A 15,984-nucleotide genomic window follows, 5' to 3' on the forward strand; every position below is an offset into this window, starting at 1 on the left:
GCCAAGGAGATGAAATGATGATTGAAAAATCTGCCAACTCCTCGGTACCAAGCTCAGCAAAGGAAGACCCAAAGCAGAGGAGTTGCAATCCCTTAGCAATCACCTAGCAGAAAAGCAATGCTAAGCCAGGCCGGGCCTGAGCAGCCTGCAGGCTTTTGGCACCACCTTGTGGCCACAAAGAAAAACTGCGTGACTCAGGAAAACTAAATAGTAGAGGCAAGACTTTTTCAAAGAGTCACGGAGCCCTACGTGCCCAGCATGGTTCTGAGCTCCATTGTTGAACACTGCAGAGACTCATACCCAGCCGTGCCTCAGGGAGTTCTCAGTCCAGCCAAGAGACTCACCCAAAAAAACATGAGAGGAGACATTGCAGTAGGGTAGAAAGAGCAGGATATGGAGACAGACAGACCTGGGCTCCCACCCCAATTCTGCCACTTACTTGCTGTATGACCTGGCCAACTCATCTAACCTCCTGAGCCTCAGTTTCCTTATCTGTAGAGCAGGGATAAGAAAGCCACCTTGTCATGCATATGCAAACCAGATCTGTGGTTCAAACGTTAGTGTCTTCACCCCACTTGCCAGCCTAGACTCCAGGGAGAGGTCTTTCCTGGTTATCTTCCCCCATGGTTCTCCAAGCACACATCCAGGGATGCTTAGGCAGCCCTCAGTGGGAAGGGGAACAAAGCTTCCTCAGAGATCACTGTATGCACTCCTCCCTCACTCTGCAGAAAGAAGTCGGTTCTGCAAGGTCACAGGGGGAATGAAAAGGAGCTGAGAATCAGGGCCTCCTGGCTCCCACAAGGTACAGTTTCTACTGCACGGTACGGAGGGCCTGAGCTTGTAACTCCAAATCAGGGGACAGCATCGGCTAGAAAAGTCTGAAGGTTGGAAGTGATCATGGTTGTGGTCATTACTTACTTTAGAAAGTAGACAAAGTCCAGATTGGAGTCCCCAGGAACCTCTAAGGCAAGACCCTGGACACCTCCTCCAATTCATCTAAGCATACTAGCCGCAGGGCATTCCCTGCCCACTTTCCATGGCTCTCCACTGCCCACAGGAGAAATTCCAAACCTTCCATAAACCCTCTTGCCTGACATCCAGACCCCCTGTCCTCCAATCAGGCTGGCTACCCTGCTAGCCCCTGCACACACCATGCTGACCTGTGACTCCCATATCCATGAAGCCTCTGCATGCAATACAATCCAACTCAAGACACATCTACAGAGTACCTAAAAAAATAAATTCCAATGTTATGCTGGACAATGTGAAAGTATTAGGGAAAGGAACTTGTATCAACCTAAAAAAAAAAAAAGATAAGCTGCATTCCTTGCTTTCATGGAGTTCACAATGTCACTCTCCTTTTCATCTCTTGCCTCATCCTACAGAACTCATCAAGTTCAAATTCCCCATCCACCAGGGAGGGGTCTCCAGTCTTCCAGGAATGCTTTCCTGACCCTGCTGGCCCTCCAATCCCCCAACAATGCATTGTCAGACCACTCACCGGACCCATAGGCATAACTGCCTGCACTGTCTCCTTAAATGACTTTGTGCTGTTAGGAGTTCCACAACTCCCAAAATTGGGCTCACAGAGGGTATTCAAAAAATGCTCAAAATTATATAATTATAGCATGCCTAAGCTAGAAGAGCCCTTAGAGTCTCTATTTCAACATCTTCATTTTGCAGATGAGCAAACAGGGCCAGTGAGGATGAGAAGCAAGAGCCCAAAGTCACAATGGGAGTTAAAGGTAGAACCAGAACAAGATCCCAGAGATCCTTACTTCCAATCCAGGACCCCTCCTTTACAGTTGGCCACATCCTGCTAAACAAACTTAGTTCAAGGCAGTCCCCACTCTTGCTCCCAAGTCTCAGAGCTTGGGATGCATGGAACCTATGAACACCATGCTTCCAGCCTTTCCCCCAGAGGAACTACTGAGAACCTGAGTGGTTGGACTCATGTAGGCCAGAAGTCTGGCTGCCTGCTCTCCCAGTCCCTGCTCAACTCCTTGCACCCAGGTGAGATGCAAACCGGGGTAGGCCAGCCCCCATGGTTGCTTTGGGTCTCTAAGGATCCAACTTCCTTGTTTTTCTTCTCCTGCCAACTGCCTGGCTTGGCAAATCACCTCACACCTGAGACCAGAGACAACAAAACCTCTGGGAATCTGATGGGCAGACTCAGACTGCTGAGCTCCAAGATTCAAAATAACAGCACTGTAAAAGTACTGAGAAATCATTCTTTACTGTGTAAAGGGGGAACCTGAAACCAGAGAGGAGCAAGGGGTGAGCAGTGGCAAATGTGGTACTGAAACCAAGTCTCTACTGCCTTTCCTAGGCCACCTTTCAGGGGGAAACTTCTCTAAACTATCTAGTAGTTGCCATTAGAACACACGGCGGTTTCCTGAAGACCTCTTAAGAGAGGAATTGGACCAGGCAGAATATTAGGGCATAAAAGGACCATGCTCTAATTTTAGATGTCTCATTCAATGTTTCCATTGTACAGATGGACAAAGTAATGCCCAAAGAAGGGAGCTGACTTACAATAGAAAGTTATACAACTCAGAGGCACTGAGCTCTCCAGGTCACCACCCTGCCCCAGTAACCAGACGATGTCTGTCTGAGTCCCCTCCAGGACTGAAGCTCTGCTGGTCTAAATCTATAAGCAACTCCTGCCCTCCAAAGATACGGAGTCAGGTCACTCCTCCCGCCTCTGTCTTCCTCGAAACCAGACTGCCCCGATAATCACCCTTGTTGGACGGGTTCTTGCTGTAACAATGAACCACCAGCGCTGTGGCCAGGGCCCACATGCTCAGTCCGGCCCTGTTGGGGACCCCGTTCCAGCTGTCCTGTCCCGGGAGTGTTTCTTCTGGGCTAGGAAGACGTCCCCATGTTGCGTCTACGAGGCACTGGGTCTCGGTGCGTCCTCCCTGGCGCCCCCAGGTGGCTGCCCCTTCTCGGGGGAGGAAGACCGGCGATGCTTCAGGGCGCCCCCCGACGGCCGCTCTCAGCCACTGCGGCTCCCCGCGGCCCGCGGTGGTCACACTCTGGCTGGAGGCACTTCCATGACTCCGGAGCGATGGAGACCTAAGCAGCTGGAGCAGGAGCCGCGGTGCCGGCGCTGTTCTCCTCAAGACCAGGGACCCCAGCATCGTGACAGCTGCTTCGATTACCCCCTGGTGCCGGCCCCTGTGCTGGCCGCGTCCAACATGGCTGCCGCGGCGCGTTCGAAGACGCCGCGAACGCGGTGGAATTCCGCATTACTTCACGGGAGTGGTAGTCCACAGCCTTAGATTTTTTCCGCAGCTGGAGAACGAATAAACTACATTTCCCAGAAAGCTGTGGAACTCGCGTCACAATGACTGCCAACTTTAAGGACCCTGGTGCATGTTGGGAAATGGAGTTCGAGTGAGGGGGCGTGGTAAGAGCGGAAATGTCTGGGTAGAACGTGGAGATTAGAATTAAGGTTCGAATCCCAGAGCTTCCTGCCAAGTTTAGTTAAAATATGCGACGCAGTTTCTGACTACTGCAAGTCAAACAAGGATCTTCAGCAGACGCCTGTTATGAAACGTATGCTTATTTCTTTTAGCCTATTTCTCTCTTTTTTTTTTTTAAAGATTTTATTTATTCGACAGGGTAGAGACAGCCAGCGAGAGAGGGAACACAAGCAGGGGGAGTGGGAGAGGAAGAAGCAGGCTCATAGTGGAGGAGCCTGATGTGGGGCTCGATCCCATAGCGCCGGGATCACACCCTGAGCCGAAGGCAGACGCCCAACCGCTGTGCCACCCAGACGCCCCCTATTTCTCTTTTTAACCTGGGACATCTTTTCAAAAAAGATGTCTGGGGTAACCAGAACACCTGTAATAGCAATTCTCTTTATTTTCCTACACAGACTTCCTTTCGGTTGAAGAGCTCTTAGTCTTGCGTTCTCTCGTGTTATTTTCAAAGTGTTTTAGCGTGGGTTGTTGCATCGTATCTCATGATAGCTGCATACGGGGAAGCTGGGCAACGAATATTATTCCTGTCTACAGGAAAGGGAATTTCATCTCCGAGGTGGGAAAAAAATTGCTAATCAATAAATAAAGCTCACGTCTTCTAACTTGGAGCCCAATATCTGCACCCCCATTTCTTCCCTTTTTCAGACTGAACCCACAAGCAGGCAAAGGAGGAAGCTCTTCTTTTATGCCAGTCCCATCTCTTACTTCTGCCCTTCCCTTAGGTCTCTGCTTCAAACTTCGTATTATCAGAGCCTTCTCTGACGATTTTATTTAGAATAGCAATTCTCTTTCCCACATCCTTCCTATCTTGCCTGATTTTTCTTCACAGTACTTACCACCTGACATACTGAAAATTTGTTGTGTTTATTGTCTTTCTCTAATAGAATATGAGCCCCACAAAACAGGGACTTTGTTTTTTCTCTCTTACATTACTAGCACTCAGAACAATGTCTGGAACAGAAAGAGCTGCTCAATAAATATTCCTTTGGTAAAAGGATTACTCCCGCCTTATTATCATGGGGGAAATGAATATAAGCTTTGGAGTGCAGGCAGACCTGGATTTCAATTTTGACTCTTGCATTTACTATATGTGTGACCTTGGACAAACTTCCTTACCTTTCTCATTGTTAATTTCCTCATTATTATAAAAGATAATACTATCTACCTTCAAGAGGATTGCTTGTATTAAATGAGATGATATGTAGACCACCAACGTCCCTAGCTCACATTAGATCTTCCAGAAATGGCAGCTAACATTGTTTTCCCTGCATTGAGGGTGCATTGGATTCCCTACTCTAAACTTTCAGTTTTTATTTAAATTCCAGTCGGTTAACATACAGTGTAATATTAGTTTCAGGTGTACAACATAGTGATTCAACACTTCCGACAACACTGGTGCTCATTACAGCAAGTGCCCTTCTTAGTCCACATCACCTATTTCACACACACCCCCTCCCCTCTGGTAGCCATCAGTTCGTTCTCTACAGTTAAGAGTCTGTTTCTTGGTTTGCCTCCCTCTCTCTTTTTATCCCCCTTTTGTTTATTTGTTTTGTTTCCTAAATTCCACATATGAGTGAAATCATATGGTATTTGTCTTTCTCTAACTGACTTAACTCCGCTTAGCATAATACTCCCTAGCCCCATCCATGTTGTTGTAAATGGCAAGATTTCATTCTTAAAAATATGGAACATTTAACGGATTTGCGTGTCATCCTTGGGCAGGGGCCATGCTAATCTTCTCTGTGGTGTTCCCATTTTAGTATATGGGCTGCCAAAGTGAGCAGCCTACTCTAAACTTCTGGAGGGCAGAGATGGAGTTCCTCATTTCCGATCCTTTAGTAAGGCACTCAGTAAACAGCTATTAAATGGACGAATGACTTCTTAAAGTACTCGATAGCAAAAGCATTTTGACCTTCCTATTTTAAGAGATTCCCAGAACATCTTGTCTTATTAACCACTCTACTCACTATAGCAGCTTCACCCTCCCTGTATTCTTAGAATCCTTGTGCTTCCCAACTTAGGGCTGGTCTCAGCCAGAAGGGCAATCTCTGACGTCCCATTATCAGGTGGGTCACAAGATGGTAGGAGTGTGCAGTGCTCGACCCCTCCTACTTCAGGCGCTTTCCGGCACCCTTCAGTTTACTGAGTAACTTGCAATCGCTGCGTAATTTTCAAAGCACTTACCCATTGATTCCCTCATTTGATTTTCACAACATCCACGAGGGAGGTAAGGCAGGGTTGAAGGAGAAGCAAAGATAAAGTAATTAAATAACCAGAGTAGGGAAGCTTTCTAGGTGTGACACAAAATTCAGAACCCACAATAGAAAAGATAGATATATTTGTCTCTACAAAAATAGTAATTCTGATAGTGAAATATACACAGTGAAAAATATACACAGTGAAAAAATAACAATACGGGAAAAGAACGTATCTGTACCACAGTGATGAAGGGCTAAGTAATACAGATAACTCCTATAAAATATCCAAAGGCTACCACACAAGAAACAAATGGACAAGGGCAATGCCTATGCTGGCTTATACTGTGCCTTTGTGCAAAGTAAAGAATGGTCTCCCTGAGGATGAATTAGAAAAAGAGCGGTGTGCCAGATTTCACCTTCCACTTCCATGAACTGCATATCCAAACTTAGTAACCTCAAGCAAAGGACTTGACCAAAGAGCTCACAAGAAAAAAAATACAAGTTGTATTTTAACATATGAAAATATGCTCAACTATACCCATGATAAGACATGTACAAATTAAAGCTATATTGATCCATATCTTATACCATAAACAAAAATCATCTCAAAATGGATTATAGACCTAAATGTAAAACCTAAAGTCTAAAACTTCTAGAAGAAAACAATGAAGAAAACCTTTCTGACATTCAGTGAGGCAAAGATTTCTTAGATACAATACCAAAACATCCATTAAAAAAAGATAAAATTTGACTTCGTCAAAATTAAGAACTTTTGCTCTTCAAAAGCCACTGTTAAGAGAATGAACACAGGGGCACCTGGGTAGCTCAGTCAGTTAAGCAGCTGACTCTTGATTTCTGCTCAGGTCATGGTCTCAGGGTCCTGGGATCTAGCATCAGGGGTCTCCATACTCAGTGGGGAGTCTGCTTTAGGATTCTCTCTCTCCCTCTGCCCTTTCCCTTGCTTGCACTCTCTCCCTCTCTCTCTCTAAAATAAATACATCTTAAAGAGGGAGAGAGTGAGTGAACAGAGAAACCATAAAGGGGAGAAAATATTTGTAAATTATATATCCAATAAAAGACTTGCACCAAATAAAAAGGATTCTCAAAACTCAATACAGTAATAAGAAAATGACCCAATTTTTAACACAGGAAAAATATCTGAATAGACACTTCACCAAAGTGAAATAAAATAAACACACAAAAAGACCCTCAATAAAATCACCACTATTCATTAGGCAAATGAAAATAAAAACCACAGTAAATAACCACTGCATATCTACTAGAACGTCTAAAATGCAAAAGACTGACCCTGCCAAATACCGGTGAGAATGTAGGGCGCTGCTAATGGGAATGAATGTAAAATGACAGAATTTCTTTGGAAAACAGTTTGGCGGTTTCCTTAAAAGTTAAACATACATCTACCCTATGATTCAGCCATTCCACTTCTAGGTATTTACCCAAGAGAAACTGATGTCCATGCAAAGACTTGGTCATGAATATTTTATTCATGATAGTTAAAAGCTGGAAACAACCGGGGACACGTGGCTGGCTCAGTTGGAGGAGGATGTGACTCTGGGTCTCAGGGTTGTGAGTCTGAGCCACACATTGGCTGTAGAGATTACTTAAAAATAAAATCTTTAAAACAACAACAAAAACAGGTGATTAATTTTTTTTTTTTTTAAATCTGCTACAAGCAAAAAGAAGCAACCTAAATGTCTACTGAAACAAGAATGTATAAACAAATTGTAGTGGATCCATACAGTGGAACACTACTTAGCAATAGAAAGGAATCAACTATTGATAGATGAGATGACATGGATAAATCTCAAAATAATTATGCTGAGTGAAAGAAGTGAGATTAAGAAAAAAGACTGCAGGGGCACCTGGGTGGCTCAGCTGGTTAAGCAGCTGCCTTTGGCTCAGGTCATGATCCCAGGGTCCTGGAATCAGGCCGAGTCAGACTCCCTGCTTGTGCTCTCTCTCTCTCATTCTCTCCTGTCAAATAAATAAACAAAACTTTAAAAAAGGAAGGAAGGAAGGAAGGAAGGAAGGAAGGAAGGAAGGAAGGAAGGAAGGAAGGAAGGAAGAAAAAAGACCGCATGCTGTATTATCCCATTTATGTAAGAGTCTAGAAAATAAAATCTAATTTATGGTAACACAAAGCAGACCAGGGGTTGTATGGGGGTGGGTGCGAAGGGAGGTGTGGGGGGAGAAGGATTACAAAAGGACACAAGGAAACCTTTGGGGATGATGGATATGTTTATTATATTGGCTGTGGTGATGGTTCACAAGGACACAAATGCCAAAATTCATCAAATTTATACTTTAAACATGTGCAGTTTATTGCATGTCAATTACACCTCAACAAAGTGTTTTTAAAAACGATAAGATAAGGGGCACCTGGGTGGCTTAGTTGGTTAAGTGTCGGACTTTTGATTTTGGCTCAGGCCATGATCCCAGGGCTGTGGAATCGAGCCCCACACCCAGACTATGGAGTCTGCCTAAGGAGTCTCTCTCTCCCCCACCCCCACCCCCAGAGCTCTCACCCACACTCTCTCTCTCTAATAAAGAAATGAAATAAAAATTAAAAAATAAAATAAAAACTGTAACATAAGGGGTGCCTGGCTGGCTCAGTCAGTGGAGCATGCAACTCTTGATCTCGGGGTTACGAGTTCGAGCCCCATGATGGGTGTAGAGGTAACTTAAAAAAACCCAAACTATAAGACATGGTTCACCTATCAGATTGGCATATATATATCTTTAAATATATTTGAAGCATATGTATTAAGTATATATGTATAGTTAAGTATATTATATATATAATACCTGTGGCAAGTTTGTGAAGAAAAAGACACAGTGTTCGTAGGAATGTAAATGGGCACAACCTCAACAAAGGGCTAGCTGACCAACAATATCAAACATCGGGATTTAAAACATAGATAGACTTGCCATGCGTAAAATGAGGAATGTTTTGGGCTATTTGACATAGCGAGAGGCAAGAGAAATATCCCAAACAGTCCTCACTGGACTCAACAGCCTGTTGGCTGAATATCCATCAATAGGAGTTCGATTAAATGCATTAAGGTACAGCGAAACTATGCAATATTATTTCTTTAATGGAGTAAAGCTTATCTCTTTTAATATGGAACACTCTGAGATACCTGAAGTAGAAAAAAAAATCAAGGAACTGAACAGTTGTATACAACCATTGGTGTTACTGGAAAATTAGATATGTACATTTATGTGCTTAAATACTTAGGATATCTATGGAAGGGTAATAAAAACAGTTGCCCTTGGGGTGGACGAGATGGAGCTGGGGGATAAGGAGAGAAGTAGAGCTGGAAGGAGGGTTTACTTTCCGTTGCACACAGCTTTTCAATTTTGTACCATGTGCGTATACTGCCTGTTCAATCAAATCAACCAACCAATCAACCAATTTCTCTTATTTCTGTATCAATATTCACTTTATGTTTACTTCCAGTATCAGGTAGTGGGAGTACATTTAGTTTCAGACTGCTGCATCACTTCTCATGTGGAAACACTGACATCTTGTGGACTTCTAAGATAGTGCTGCTAAATATTGTTAAAATCAGGAAGAATTTTCACCATTCCACTCCACCCCAGTCCCTTCCTCCCAACACATATTTGTTTTTTTTTTAAAGATTTTATTTATTTATTTGACAGAGATAGAGACAGCCAGCGAGAGAGGGAACACAAGCAGGGAAACTGGGAGAGGAAGAAGCAGGCTCATAGAGGAGGAGCCTGATGTGGGGCTCGATCCCAGAACGCCGGGATCACGCCCTGAGCTGAAGGCAGACGCTTTAACCGCTGTGCCACCCAGGCACCCCCCAACACATATTTGTTAATGCCTACCCTGTGTGTTTGTCCAACCCTTTAAAGCAAAGTTTCAGTAATATTGAACCTCATTTATAGAACATCTGTGAAGTGCCGGGCACTGAAACCACAGTCACACACAAGGCTCGGAGCTCCGGACAGCAGGCAGTCCGCAGACATCACTGCAGAGCGCCAAGTACTCCAAATGAGACAATTCGGGTTTCCCCAGGAGCCCACAGCAGGCTGGGTGGCCAGGGAAGGCTTCCTAAAGGAAGAGACATCAGAGCTGAGTTCTGCAGGAAGAGCCACAGTTGACCAGATAAAAGGGAATATTATAGCTAGCTGGCGGGGACCTTGGAGAATGGGTCACTGTGAAAGGAACACTCTGGAAATTCACAGAGGCAATACTTCTTTTTATCAATGTGTGTTTGAGGAACTGCGTGTTCAGTGTGGCTGAAGCATAGAGTAGGAGAGGCTAAGAGGTGAGAAATGAGGCTTCATTTCATAACCAGAGAGGTTAAAGCAACTTACTAGGTTATCTCAGCAAGTACATACTGTACCAAGAATTTAAACCCACAACTAGGGACGCCTGGGTGGCTCAGTTTGTTGGGCATTTGCCTTTGACTCAGGTCATGATCCCTGGGTCCTGGGTCCTGGGATCAAGTCCTGCGTCGGGCTCCTTGCTCAATGGGGAGCCTGCTTCTCCTTCTGCCTGCTGTTTCCCCCTGCTTGTGCGCGCTCTCTCTCTGACATAATAAATAAACAAAATACATATTAAAAAAAATAAACCCAGAACTAAATGACTCCACTACTTCTCCTCTTTCTCACCATTAAGATTTTGCTCTCTGAGCCTTTCCTGGGCCCCATGCCTAATGCTCTGCTCCTCTCTCCGTCGCTCAGTCCCTCCCTCCCTTTCACCCTCCTTCCTTCCTTCCTTCCTTCCTTCCTTCCTTCCTTCCTTCCTTCCTTCCTTCCTTCCTTCCTTCCCTCCCTTCCCTCCCTTTCTTCCCTCCCTTTCTTCCTTCCTTCCCTTTCTTCCTTCCATAATGCTTATTTCTGCAGCCTGGCGACTAGGGAGGAGCAAAGGAAGGCTTTGGGGATCAAAGAGTGATCATTCAGGTCGCAGAGGAGCTCTCCACTCTGGTTTTTGTTGATTCTGGTCCTGTTGATACAGTTAATAGATGAGAATGATGGGGCATCAGAGCCACTCTCCATCCCTCCAGCTCAGCACGGCTAGGGAGCTGCCTGGGGTAGAGCTGGGGGGAGCCTCAGCACTGAAAGCTGTGTCTCTGGGTGGTGGCCCTCCCTCTACACATGTGCCAATCAGTGTGTGTGTGTGTGTGTGTGTGTGTGTGTGTATGTGTGTGTGTGTTTACAGACTGTTACAATGAGCAAGACTCTACTCTGGGTGCTTATGCTATATTAACTTGCTTAACTCCGCTGGCAATCCTGTGAGGACGATATCATCTCTATTTTACAGGGAAGAAAACCAAAATGTGGGAGGGGTAATTTCACCAGTGTCCCCCAGCTTGTAAATGGCAAAACTGGGTCTCGAATGGTCTGCATCCAAAGCCCGGACTCTTAATCACTACGAAATCCTAGCTCACAGGAAATAAGAGGGGTACATGTAATAGACACTTCTGGAGTGTGCCTGAGGTTTGGAGGAAGAGAAGAACCAAAAGGATCATCAACACGGTGCTGAGTCAGTAGGACACACTCCGAGCTGGGGTGCGAGGGTGTTCTCCCGCATAACTGAACCGAAGGCACAGCACCTGAAAGCGAGGAGGAAAAACCCCCAGCAGGAAGGAATTCCCAGAAGCATCAGCTCTTCCTTGACAGCTGGTGAAATGACCACCATCGCTTCACCAAGCTCAAAGGGGCTCTGAGCTCTCTGACTCACAGGCACAATGCAAACCCCTTCTCATCTATCTGACATTCTTCACTCTATGACTTAACTAGAAAGCTGATAGAACAAAATCTTAAAAAGACAAAGGAACAGATGAAATTCTAGAGCACGTATTTTTGACAGTAAGGAGGGTGAACTCTGGCCGCAGATCTGCTTGGCTGCACCTTCCCCCCAATCTCGTATTTGTCTTGTTTGGATGGTGGAGCCAGAGCTCCTTTATCTCCTGTCACAAGATGGCTTCTCTGGAAGCAGGAGCCAGAGATGGAGTTTGGGGTACCAGACGGTTATCAGGGAATGTGAAAAACAAGACAACAGGCTCAAAACAAAGTTGGTTATGCTACGCCCATGTCACCAAACTGAGACTTAATCACAGTTTTGGCTCCCCCAGAAATGGAATCTTAAACCAGCCAATCAGGAATCGCTCGAGGTAATCTGCCAGATGAATCCCCCCCATACCCTATTGAAAGTAACCTTGCAGCGACCAATCTCTTTTCTTGCCTAGTGTAACTTCCTGTTCCTGTTCCCTTCTGCCTTTAAAAGTCTCCCATTTCATACAGTTTCTCAGAGCTCCTTTATTCATGCCAGATTGGATGCCGCCTGATTCATGAATCGTTGAATAAAGTCAGTAAGATCTTACAAACTGAGTCTGAATTTTGTTTTTTTCACAGGATCCACATCTGTAAAGATAGGGGAGTGGAAGGAGGGAGAGGGTTAGGCGGAGGAAGAAACTGAACTGCTCTACAGACCTGCCCAAGTCTTGGCCAACCTGGAGTTACTCTGGAATATTGCCTGTCGGTATCCTGTGTGTGGCTGGAATGGCTCAGTCAGTCACTGGGGAGAGCCGCTTAGGCAGATCCTGAAAGAGCGGACAGCTACATCTGCCTCCTGACCACGTTCTCTGCATCTGGGCAGCAAGTCCTTCCTTGAAGGGGGACCTGAGCAGTGTATCACCATGACTACACCACGCATAACATTATTCATTCACGTATTGATCATTCCATGCGCTCTGTGCCAGCTGCTATGCTGACTGCTGGAGGGCAGGAGGGGATAAGGCATGGAGCAGAAGCGAATCCTACCCTGAGTTTAGTGGAGGAATTGGATACTTAGGGAGCAGGGTGGTAGATCCAGGGGGCAGTGAGAGTGTCAAGACCTGGGTCACTGCTCTCGCGGGGGATGATCTCTGCCAGGGGTCCTGCTCGGTTGAGCTTCTCAAGGAGTCCGCATCCTGCTCTCTCACCACACCCATGCCATCTGTGTCCTCTTCCATTCCACTAAACTGCTCTTCCTGAGAATCTTCCCGTCCATCACTCTCCCCAGTGGCGGTCTGTGTGTAGTCTTCATATCTGAACGTTGTGGTGGTTGTACTGGATTCTGTTACTTCCTTGAGTCAGAAGGCAGGAAGTGGTTTCTCTCTCTTGAACTAGCTGTAAAGAGCCAGAGGTGTAAGAGGGCAGAGGGAGAGGGATTTGGGAGCAGGGAAGGGCAAGCCTAGGTAAAAGGGGTCTTGGAGCCCTGGAGAACAAGCTGCACTGGGGAAGTGCGATTTTTGAAATACGACTACACTGCCTGTTCTTCAGAACTCCAAGACCCCTCTTACCTGCCTTCCCACTTCCCTGCTCCAAATTCTCTCTCCATCTGCCCTCTTACCTGTCTGGCTCTTTACATCTAGTTGCAACTAGTGGGATTGTAGCTTGTTTTGGTAATCCTTGTATATTAAATTTTAATTTTATTATTTTATTTATATTTATATATTTATATTTATTATACATTTATTTATATTTTATATTTATTTTAACTTTTAATTAACTTTTTATTTTACAGAGGTTGCAGCCAGCTACCATCTTTAACAGAATGGATTTACTGTGGAATACAAAGGGGTTTCAGTGGTGCAAGGAGTAACTGTATCAGAACCTACAGTGTCCTATGGCACATCACCTTAGCTTACCTCTGATTTTAGCCATTACCACGGCTGACAGTTCTTTGTGATTGCAAACTCATTTTGTGCTGACAGCATCCCCCCTCAAGCAGGAGTCTGTTTGCATGGTCACTTAATGTGTCAGTTTCTGATATTTAATCTCTACCAGAACCCAGGGGCAAGTTAAGATTTGCTTTTCAAATGGAGGACAGCCAGCAGAAAAGGGTATAGTTTTGCTTCAATCCCCTAAGGGTCTGCACTGTGATAATCTTATCTGGGTTTTGGCAGAGGCTCTCCCTATTGCTACAGACACTTCCCACACCATTGGGTCTGCCTGGTCTCAAGCCCCAGCTTAAACAATTTACGCCTGCTGCCTAGGCTTTCCTGGCCCCAGGCCCCATTCAAAACTAGCAATCCTGCGGACCACCTGGTAAATGGGTTGGAGCAACACGCTCCCGGGTAGTACCTATGTTGCCTCCAAAATCCAAACAGGCTTATCACCAAGCTCTGTGCCTCTGTAGCCAGGGTGGTCAATTCAAGATGAAGCAACCTGCTTCTCATTTTAATAGCTATATTTCAACATGCCCCAGGCAACTGGACCCCTAGAAACTTCATCCACGTGTCAGGTCCCTGAATTTTCATTGAGGTGATCTCCCGTCCTCTGGAATGCACCTGTTCTACCAAAGTATCCGGAATGCTTACTACTTCCTGCTCAGCAGGCCCAGTTAGCATAATATCGTCAATGTAATGGACCAGCGTGATTATCTGTGGGTTATCAAGATGATAGAGGCCTCCTCCGGCTATATTTATTCCAGAAAGCCAGAGGCTGACATAGCCATGAGAAAAAGTGAAATAATACAGCTGTCATGCCACACTGGAGGTAGATTGCTTTGGGGCTGAAAAGAGCTAGACAGATTTGCTAAAATTAAGATACCACATCCAGGTTGCAGCTGTAATTGGATTCGCTAGCTGATTATGTTTACAATAATCCATAGTCACTCTCCAGAATCCATCAAGCTTTTGCATCTGCCAAAAGGACAAATTAGACAGGATTGTGGTAGGAATAACTACTCTGTATCTTTCAAGCTCTAATCCTTGCAATTTCCTCAGGAATGCATTACTATAACGCCAGGGAGGAAGGTGGTTTTGTTTCCTCAACAGGTAGAATCCATAGCCCTGGGCAACTACAAGGTGGTTGCAGTAGGATTGTGCCTGATCCATTATTCCCAACGACCCACACCCACCCGTAGAATTCATGTTTCCTGTTCCGTTATCTTAGGCCCCGGCAAGTTCCTATTCCTGTCTGTGTGTACGTGTGCGTGCTTCTACCAGGTAACTGGAGGCTATGACGGTGGGTTGCTCACTCTGGGCTCCTCGTGCCAATGGACCAACAGACAAAGGTATTTCCAGAGTGCCAGGGGTAGTCGACCCTGATCCACATGAATAGCAAGGATTGCTACCTCATAATGGATAAAGGAGCATGTCTGCAATTCAAGGGAATCACGGGGGCAAGTCCGGCTGTGTCTCTGCCCAGGGGTAATGATGCGGGAGAGCTAGGTTCTTGTCTCACGGGAGAGGAGTCTTGTGGATGAAGGAGAGTGCGTAAATCCTTGTATTAAGCAAGGATACAGAAAAAGCTCTCAGGAGTGATGGGGTCCCGACAGGGTTGCCACCGAGGGCTTTTAGGGACGGTCTTTTATAGAAAGCTAACCAGGGAACTTAAATCTTTCCAACATCTCTATTGATAGCACCATTGAGTAAGGACTAGTGGTAACACCTTCAATGGCTTACTTCCTTTTTAGGGTCCAGTAATTCTTGGTTGGTCACAAGGAGCTGTTATAACAAAACCTCGCCTCTGACACCTAGGGCAGGGTGGTCTGTTTTGTTCCCTTATCTCTGGTTTCATCTCCCACATTTTGAATTTTGTGAGCCTGATCCTATGGCCCCCTACGTCTCTCTCCCTGCCCAGCCCCGCCTGTCCCTTACTCAGTAACTCTGAATGGGCAATTGCCACCATCGCCTGGCAAGAGCAAGGTGAGGGGGCTGAAGGTCTGGCTCATCCCACCAGGCAAGTAACCCAGACCAGCAAAAGTGCTGGTTGAGAGTGAGGGAAACCTAGAATGGTTGTTAGAGCAGGAAGATGGTGAGTATCAATTATGGCCCTGGGACCAGCTGTAATAAAGGGATTTAAGTTGGTCTTATAGCCCCTTTTTAAAGAGATGCAAGGGGCCATCAGTTTGAAGAATTAGATTTACACTTCTCTCTTGGGGAAAAAGTGACAGCATTATTTTTCTCCACACGAGATCCAGATATAAATGGGTAAGAATAGATCTAAGTGGCATAATGGATGGTACAAGAGCCAGTTTATTTCACCCCAGATGTCCTCAGCCTGACTTGCCCAGTCCTCGCCCCAGGACCTAAGCCACTTGCCATATTTTCTGGCCAGACTGGCTGCAGGGATGGCCTATTCCATTCCAGTGGTCACAGCCCTGACCACCGTATCTCCCAGCTCTGGTTGCCTCAGGCTCCTCATGGGGTTCAGGAGCAGGTGTCAGCACAACTTCTGTCACATCCACTGCCATGGGAGCCACAGCAGCTCCTGCACCAGGTCTGACCCAACTGGACCCTTGGGTGCTCTGGCTT

The 15,984-nt window shown here is 45.7% G+C and overlaps 1 protein-coding gene and 1 non-coding gene across 3 annotated transcripts in view; both read right to left on the minus strand.

The window, feature by feature from the left end:
* CLPB (caseinolytic mitochondrial matrix peptidase chaperone subunit B) overlaps positions 1-3,203 on the minus strand; it is a 138,167-nt gene extending 134,964 nt beyond the window's left edge. For both annotated transcript variants that reach the window (XM_008707307.2, XM_008707308.2), the window contains exon 1: positions 2,741-3,203. In XM_008707307.2, the coding sequence (XP_008705529.1) occupies positions 2,741-3,143 (403 nt within the window). In that variant the 5' untranslated portion in view covers positions 3,144-3,203. The remainder of the gene's footprint in view (positions 1-2,740) is intronic.
* A 1,962-nt stretch (positions 3,204-5,165) lies between these two features.
* On the minus strand, positions 5,166-5,274 carry LOC121102971. The gene has a single exon (XR_005835128.1). It is a non-coding gene; the product is annotated as a U6 spliceosomal RNA (small nuclear RNA).
* Between the last annotated feature and the right edge of the window lie 10,710 nt (positions 5,275-15,984).

This window comes from Ursus maritimus, unplaced genomic scaffold, assembly GCF_017311325.1.
Source record: "Ursus maritimus isolate PB19 unplaced genomic scaffold, ASM1731132v1 scaffold_16, whole genome shotgun sequence".
Taxonomy (NCBI): domain Eukaryota; kingdom Metazoa; phylum Chordata; class Mammalia; order Carnivora; family Ursidae; genus Ursus; species Ursus maritimus.